General features: G+C 41.4%; 1 protein-coding gene across 1 annotated transcript in view; it reads left to right on the forward strand.

Annotated features, from left to right (window-relative positions):
- The window catches only part of LOC137377924 (ADP-ribosylation factor-like protein 13B), a 37,955-nt gene extending 34,624 nt beyond the window's left edge, over positions 1-3,331 (forward strand). The window contains exons 8-9 of the mRNA XM_068047996.1: positions 1,765-1,875; positions 3,276-3,331. Coding sequence (XP_067904097.1) covers positions 1,765-1,875; positions 3,276-3,331 — 167 coding nt within the window. The remainder of the gene's footprint in view (positions 1-1,764; positions 1,876-3,275) is intronic.
- The last annotated feature ends 5,821 nt before the right edge of the window (positions 3,332-9,152 follow it).

The raw sequence follows: 9,152 nt of genomic DNA on the forward strand, positions 1-9,152 counted from the left end.
ATGGCCAGAGATTCTCCTGCAATGATTTCACTTCCCGCGTGCACAATGTTAACTTCAGGAGACCCCAAGGATCTATCCATTGCCCCCTTCTATTTCTCATCTATATGCTGCCCCACCACGACATCATCTGAAGACATGACGTCCCCCATCTCTATCTCACCACCACACTTCTTAACCCCCACCCCCCCCACTGTCTGTATTGTCAGACTGCTTGTTCAAAATCCATTTTTGGATGAGTCATAATTTTTTTCAATTAAACATTGGGAAGACCAAATCCATCATCTCATCCCATCACAAACTTTGATCCACACATTTGATTCCATCTCTCTCCCTGGCCACTGTTTAAGGCTGAACCAGACAGTTTACAATCTTGGAGTCTTATTTGAGCCTGAGCTAAGCTTCCAATCTTACATCCTCTCCATCACAAAGACCACCTACTTCCTTCTCATTAACATCGTCTGCCTCTGTTTCTGCTTTAGCCCATCTGCTGCTGAAACCCTCATCCAAGCTCAACTATCCCGATGCTGTCCTGCCTGGCCTCCCATCTTTCACCTTCTATAAGCTTGAGTGTATCCAAAACTATGCTGCCCATAGTTTACCTGACACAAAGTCCCATTCACCCATCACCAATGTGCTTGCTGTCCTACATTGGCTCCTGACCCACCAATACCTTGATCTTAATATTCTCATCCTTGTGTTCAAATTCCTTCATGGCCTTGCCCCTCTTTATCTCTTTAACCACCTCCAGCCCTGCAACTCTCCAAAAGCTCTGCACTCCTCCAACTATGGCATCTTGTGCCTCCTCCACTTCCTTCACTCCATCATTGGCGCCCATGCCTTTAGACAACGAGTCCCTAAGCTCAGGGTTTCTCTCTTTAAACCGCTTTGTCTCCACCTCTTTCTCACCATTTAAGAGCCTTCTTAAAACCTCTTTGACCAAGCTTTTAGTCACCTGCCCAAATATCTCATTCTTTGGCTTAGTGTCATTTTTTAACTGATTCCACTCCTGTGAAGCACATTGGGAAGTTGTTTTCTACATTTAAGACATTATATAAAAATAACTTGTTGAAATCAAATCATTAAAATGACCAGTCATTTATAGTAACTGGTTAGATGTACTGGCAGAGCTGGAAGGAGATAACAGATAGGTGCAGCATATTTCTGATGCACATTGTAGCGATCACTCTGATTGACTTTTAAGAGTCCTTATTCAACTTTCTGTCAACTATCCAAATCTATTGAAGCCATGTCTAAATCAGCCTCAATTCTGTAAGTTGTAAAAATTTGTTTGAAAACCACTTCCTTTTCTTTATAAAGGTTCCTGCTTGCCACTTGTTCACGGTTTAAAGTACAGTGGGTGTGGATCAGCACAATCCATGCGAACATATATAGACATAATAAATCATAATACTTCTAGTTTAGTAGCATCAGCTAATTCAAAGTTCATCCACAAATCCCATAATTTGCTCTTTGAACTCCATCAAGGACTCGTAACCCATTTATAACAAAGGAGGTTTGTTTATACTGTCACTGAATTATGTGTCATGGGTCCAAAATAATATCAGAGAGGGGAGTACATTGTAAACTAAATTAGATCTTGAAAGCTGAGGTTTATTTGGAATTAATCAATGATGTGATTTAATTATTATGATGTCATCTGACAGTGTTTGAAAATCCAAGGTAAACAGAGTGGTTTGTTGCAATTTGGATTTAAGGTCATCGTCAAATTTCTTAATTTCAACTCTTTTAAAAAATCTTGTTTAGATTCTGAAAAGAATAACAAAAGGAAGAAATTGAAAAAAGGCAAAAATAAAATCAATTCAGCTGACTCTGAAGATGATTTTTCCAGAAATGTGGACTTAACTGCACCTCTGGGTAAGGGCACATTACATGCTCATCATTCCAGTAGTTTGATTTAAATGGCTGATATATAAGCAGGATAACATTAACAATTTGTATATAGCACCTTTAACAACATTTAAAATCCCCAAGGCGCTTCAAAGGGGCATTATAAAATAAAATATGATATTGAGCCATATAAGGAGATATTAGGGCAGATGTAGTTTGAAGGAGTGTCTTAAAGGAGGCAAGCGAGATAGAGGTGGAGAGGTTTAGGGAGGTAATTGCAGAGCTTAGGGTCTTGGCAGCTGAAGGCACAGCCACCAATGGAGCAATTAATATTGGGGATACGCAAGAGATCAGAATTAGAGGAGTGCAAGTATCTAGGAGGATTGTGGGGCTGGAGGAAATCGCAGAGATAGTGAGGGGTGAGGCCATGGAAGGATTTGAAAACAAACATGAGAATTTTGAAATTAAGGTGTTGTTTAGCAAGGAACCAGTGTAGGTCAGTGAGCACAGGGGTGATGGGTGAATGGGATTTGATGCAAGTTAGGACGAAGGCAGAAGAATTTTGGATGACCTCAAATTTAAGGAGGATAGAATGTGAGAGTCTGGCCAGGAGTGTGGTAGAATAGTCAAGTGTAGAGGTAACAAAGGCATGGATGAGGGTCAACTTGCGGGAGTGGGAATAGAAGCCATTGCAGGTGACTCTCTGGCTATATCAGATGGATAAGAATGGAACCAGGTGAGTGCAGTCCCACCTAGCTGGACAACAGTAGAGAAGTGTTGGACGAGGATGGTCAAAGGCTGCAGACAGATCGAAAAGGATGTGGAGGGATAGTTTACCTTTGTCACAGTCACATAGGATGTCATTTGTGAATCAACCATATCTGTTGGAACTCTAGTCATACCATTTCCTACACACAGCAAAGCTCCCATCAGTTGGGATGGATTCAATATTAAATTCCAGAGGTGAAAGGGTAGTACTGTAACCCACTGCAACTATTAATTCCCTGAATACAAATATTACAGGCAGCACAGAAACTCCGAGGTGTTGAAATTGATGATGTCACACTGCTGCAGCAGACAATGATTTGATTAAGATATGTTGCATCAGAGTAGGGTAGAGTTTTGCCTTGCTTCTAAACCTTTATCTACCTGGCTTATGACTGTCTGCACCCTTTGGCACTTGCTGTCCATTCTTACCCTTGTGGACATAAACAACTGCCACCACTTCAAACAATATAACTGCATATAACTTAAGGAAGAAGCTGAAAGATTGTTAGAAAAAGAGCTATTCGTAGTTTTTTAAAACAAATATAGAGTGAAACCCTGCATAAATTTCAATTTTAACTGCTAATTAATTGCTAATTAAAATTCCATAACAGGTACTTTAGATTCAACTGATCATTTTATTTCCTTTTTATTCCTTTTAGATCTCTACAGAAAAGCACTTCTTGCACTGAAGACCAGACCACAAGCTAACAATTAGGCAGTTTATTCAATTAAACAGCAAGGATGAGTGTCCCAATGAAGCAGGTTTTTCACTCGCTGGATACTCTTCACTTTGGAGAATGGGAGTAGTTAACACATATTCCAGAAAGCCAGTAGGTGAAGGATGACATTGGAGCCAGTCTTTACTTAGTCTTATATTTATTTACAGCGTGAAGCATTACAAGTGCATACCTCCTAACTGAAACACGCAGCCACACCACCACCGCACCCACCCCCCACCGCCCCGCCGAGTTTCAGTAAGTGTTACTTCATACGTGCTCAAGTAAGACCCCAATTAATGCCCTCCATGTGCATATAATTAAACACAATTGATATACAGTTGACAGATACTTCATTTGAAGTCCATGTTTTCCTGAACTATGTCCATCTTTGGAGATGATTAGGTAGGATAGATGTCTCTCAGTCAACGCATTAAACTATCTTCTCTGTCGGAAATATTGACAAATCATGCAAATTGGTAACCAGGAGCTATGAAAAATGTATTTTTTCATGATTCATCAGATGCTGCAGGAGACCTGAGAACTTGGTTGCCACCAACATCATACTGTGATCCAATGTCTCTCCGCAGAGACCTTGGAGTGCATGTCCACAGGTCCCTGAAGGTGGCAGGACAGGTAGATAGAGTGGTGAAGAAGGCATATGGAATGCTTTCCTTTATTGGCTGAGGTATAGAATACAAAAGCAGGGATGTAATGCTGTAACTGTATAAAACGCTGGTTAGGCCGCAGCTGGAGTATTGCATACAGTTCTGGTCACCACATCACAGGATGGACAGAATTGCTCTGGAGAGAGTACAGAGGAGATTTACAAGAATGTTGCCAGGGCTTGAAGGTTGCAGCTATGAGGAAAGATCGGATAGGCTAGGGTTATTTTCCTTGGAACATAGGAGGCTGAGGGGTAACTTAATTGAGATATACAAAACTATGAGGGGCCTAGATAGAGTAGACAGGAAGGACCTGTTTCCCCTAGCGGAGAGGTCAATTACCAGGGGGCACAGTTTTAAGGTGATTGCTAGAAGGATTAGAGGGGAGATGAGGAAAAACTTTTTCACCCAGAGGGTGGTGGGTGTCTGGAATTCACTGCCAGGAACGGTGGTGGAGGCAGAAACCCTCAACTCATTTAAAAGGGCCCTGGACATGCACCTGAAGTGCTGTAACCTGCGAGGTTATGGACCAGGTGCTGGGTAGTGGAATTAGATTGGGCGGCTATTTTTCCGGCTGGCACGGACACGATGGGCTGAATGGCCTCCTTCTGTGCCGTAATTTTTCTATGGTGCTATGGTTCCTTCACTATCACATGTCTTTTCCATTTCATGTTGCCACATTCATTTCTTTCTCTTCATCTATTGCATTTTGCATTCTTTGTTTCTTGGTTAATGTGTTTAAAGGGAAAAATATTGATGTGTTGCATCAACTTTACTGTTATAAAGAGAGGTACCTAAATATCTGCTGGTATCTCAGTTTTTCCTTATACCAGAGTTTCATGGTCAGAGGTCTGGGAGCAGCCATGTAGGAACATAAGAACAAGAATAGGCCATTCAGCCCTCAAACCTGTTTTACCATTGAATGAGATCATGGGTGATCTGTATCTGAACTCCATCCACCTACTTTGGCTCCATATCTTTTTATACCCTTGTCTATCAAATCCTATTGGTCCCAGATTTTAAATTATTGATTGAGCAGCATCTAATGCATTTGTGGGAGAAAGTTCCACACTTCAGGCTAGAGTTTGTTCCCAGCCCGACATTGGGCTTCATGGCGGGGGTGGCGGTGGAGGGTGGGGGATGTGTGGCGGCCAGAGAATCAGAGTGGCAGCAGCTGCCACGGAGCCCGATGCCAGGATTGCTGGGCCTGATCTTCCCAGCGGCGGCAAGGCTGCTTGGCGGTACCTCCACTGCTCTATGACGGGACGCTACTTTACATATTTAAAATACCTCTCTGTATAAATTTAAATGTAATTCCCCATGATCTTGCCTTCAGTTCCCAATCTTGACTACGTCGTGCAGCACTCATGCTCATCCACTTTCCCTATCCAGGAGAAGCTGGCACGAACAAGGAAGGGGGCAACCCTGCATTATTTAATGTATGGGGGAAAGGGGTCAACTCTGCATTATTTAGTGTAATGGGGGAAGGGATCAACTCTGCATTATTTAGTGTATGAAGGGAAGGGGTCAACTCTGCATTATTTAGTGTATGAAGGGAAGGGGTCAACTCTGCATTATTTAGTGTATAGGAGGGGAAGGGGTCAACTGCATTATTTAGTGTACGAGGGGAAGGGGTCAACTCTGCATTATTTTGAACTGTTTGCAGGGCTGGCAGCCTTTTAAAAATGGCACCAGCACCTGCTCTGGCATTGGGTGATGCCGTGAACTATGTCGCCAATGCTGCCCCTGCCATGTGATTGGGGGTGGGGGGGCGGCTGCCGTCAATATGTTAAATGTTCGCCCGCTGCATAATTGCGGCAGGGCAGCTCCTGTTGGGGATGGCCACAATTTTCTGCTCCCGCTGCCGCTCTTGGCGACGGGACAACAAAAATCCAATCCTTCTTTCCACCTTTGCGTGAAGAAGTGTTTGATAACTTCTCTCCTGAATGGCTTGGCTCTGATTTTAAGGTTATGCCCCCGGTCCCAGACCACCCCCGCCCGACCCCCCCCCCCCCCACCCCCACACACCCCCACACGTAGAAAAAGTTTATTTCTAATTACCCTATCAATTTCTTTCAAAATCCTAAAAGACCTCAATAAAATCTTATATATTACAGGAATACAAGCCTAGTTTATGTGTTCTGTCCTTCTAATCTAACCCTTGGAGCCCTGCTAACATTCTGGTGAAACTGCACTGTACTCTTTGCAAGGCCAATATATCCTTTCTAAGGCGAGGTGCCCAGAACTGTCCACAGTACTCTAGATGTATTCTAATCAGGGCTTTGTATAGCTGCAGCAAAACTTCCTCCCCTTTATATTCTAGCCCTTTAGTTACAAAGGCTAACATTTCATTAGCCTTTTAGATTTTTTTTATAACTGACTATTACATTTTAGTGATCTGTATCCATGGACCCCTGAATATCTTTGGACCGCCATTATTCCTAGCTTTCACCATTTAAGTGGTCCAAAATGGATGATCGCACACTTACGTGTGTTGAAATCCATCTTCAATCAGTTCACCCACTTACTTACTCTACCAATGTCTTTTTCTAATTTTACACTCTCGTCTGCACTACTTAGTTTTGTGATGAAAATCCTGTCCAATGGCATGAATTAAGATAGCAGCCACCATAATCTGGGCCAGTTTCAGAAGACTTTTATCTCCATTTTCAGTTGACCTAATACCATCCCATTGTTATGCCACCTACTCTCCAAAAAAGAAGGCAAGAAACAGATCTAAAGTCTAAAAAGAACTTCTATGTTTGCATAATGAAAGCCTCTCTTTATAAGTAATTTCATAACTCAAGAATATCTGCCAAAAGATGGAAAAGACTCAGAGGGGAACTAGGGAATAAATTCTATGTTCTAGTTTCTAGTGGAGTTTTCTGGTTTATACAATGTTTATATTTCTTATTGTCATGTATTACAATGAGGATGGACTTTTAGAGGAATGAATGGTTTTCCAATGCTATTAGAAGTGTCAACTAGTAGCATTCATGCATCCAGATCAAAGGTTATGTGTTTAAACCCCACTGAATATACAATTTAGACTGACACTGCAGTGCAGTACTAAGGGAATACAGCACTGTTGGAAGTTCAGTCTTTCAGATAAGACATTAATACAAGGTCACTTATGCCTGTCAAGCAATTTGAAGAACAGCAAATTATACTGGTGCCCTGCTTAATATTCCTCCTTCAATTAACACCACCAAAAACAGATTAACTGTTTTTGTGGTACTTACTACAGACTTGGATGACATGTTGCCCACATAACAACAGTGATTGCATTTCCAAAAAGATTTCATTGGTTAGAACATCAATGCCCATCCTCCTCTACCAACACCCACCGCCCCCCTCCCCCCACCCCCCACTTCATGGATTAGCAGCTACACAAATGCTGTTTCTCTTTCTTTCAAGAAAGAATGAAATTTTAGCTCTGTGGCATGTCTAAAACAAATGTATACACTTTTGTTTAAATTTTAAAATGTTCAGCTATTACACAGAATTAAAATATTTTACGCTGGTAATATTTTCATTTCTAAACACTGATTTCAACAAATAAAAATATCAAGATGCTTATCTACCTCCATATCTCACTGGGGGAATGCATCTTATTTTGTACATACTTGTTTCTTTTAGCAGCTAAAGATGGTGCCTGGGTCTAATCCAGACCAGGGGTCAGCAGTGTGCCCATACACAGACACCAGTGTCTGTGGTAAAAATTTTGAGGTCTGTGGTAATTTTAAATGTGTTGCTCTAAGCCTTTAAACTTGTGTTTTAAAATAACCTCGTGGCTATGTTATTTTAAAACACAAGTTTAAAGGCTCAGAGCAATACATTTAAAATTAACAGGAGCGAAAGTAATTAGAAAGGATTGGGATCATCGGGGCATCGGGTTAGGTCCTAGAACATGGTTGTTCAACATACGGTCTGTGGGCCAGAATTCAGTCCACCAAAGGTTTCAAACTAGCCTGCCAAAATACGAATGGTTTGCCTGCACGCTGATCTCTGTCAATAGGATCGCTGGGAAGACTGGTGTCATCAATCAGGGGGCGCTGACCACTGGGAGTGGGGCAGGGGGAGCTGCTGGTGGAGGGAGGTGATACAGGATTCAGAGTCTCGGGCCAGTGGTAAGTAGCAGTATTCAAAATGAAGCTGCAAAGACAAAGCCAATACTTGAAACAAAGGTCTCCATTGAGATAGGTAAACTCTGGGAATTAAACTTCTGTTTTCTTAGTTGGGATAGGGGGAAGTTTTTGTATTCAGTACAACACGCAAGATATTCATCCAGGCTATAAAAGTAACCAAGCTCAGAAGAGTTACTGCCTTGGCCATATTGACCAGAAAGGTGCCAAATTAACCCTTACACAGAGTTAGCTGATTTCATCTGAGTAGTTGTGCTAAAGGCCCTGGGTGAAGGAAGAAAAAGTGGCAAGAGTTCCTGATCACTGTTTAACAACCTCTGTTTGAAGTATGCAATTGTGGATATTGCGTGAGGGCAAGGTCATGTTTAATGGCGATGTCGTCCACGGCTGCGTAGCCTTTCAAGTCTGGTACGTGAATGTTGTATTCTTGAATCACATGCTGAAGAGTAATCATTTCCCATGGAACTGTACTCTACTAAAGAGAATCAGTGCCTTCAGAAAGGAAGAGAATTTCAGAGAGGTTTTGTTTTTTAAAGAAAACCTTCTACCAATCTGTTTCAGTCAGTAAAACGGGCCATTGTTTGATTTTCTAATAATGCAATTAAAATTATGAAATTAAAAATTAAATCCCAATCTTGTGCATCTGTAGTTTAATTAGGCTGATTCAAAGACTTTTTTCCCCTTTTCCTTATGTTTCCCACCTCCCCAAAATTTGAGGGTTTCCTCAGCCATTGGTGATGTAGTTAACATAGGTGGGTGCACATTCCTATTCACTAGGATGGAAACCGATTTGAGTTTTATGATGAGGTAGAAGTTTTAAAAACAAAACTACGGAAGTTATCATTAGTGGTTTCTGTCCGGATCCTAAAGTTATCATGACACAAAGTTTAAACATGGTTTATAAAAGTTTTATAACTTAAAACTTAAAAGATTAGCATTGATTGTAAAATTGATTATAAACAGTAAACCAAGGGTTCTATTGCTGAGTGCTGAAATTTGATTACTTAGAT

This window comes from Heterodontus francisci, chromosome 15 (genome assembly GCF_036365525.1).
Source record: "Heterodontus francisci isolate sHetFra1 chromosome 15, sHetFra1.hap1, whole genome shotgun sequence".
Taxonomy (NCBI): Eukaryota; Metazoa; Chordata; class Chondrichthyes; order Heterodontiformes; family Heterodontidae; genus Heterodontus; species Heterodontus francisci.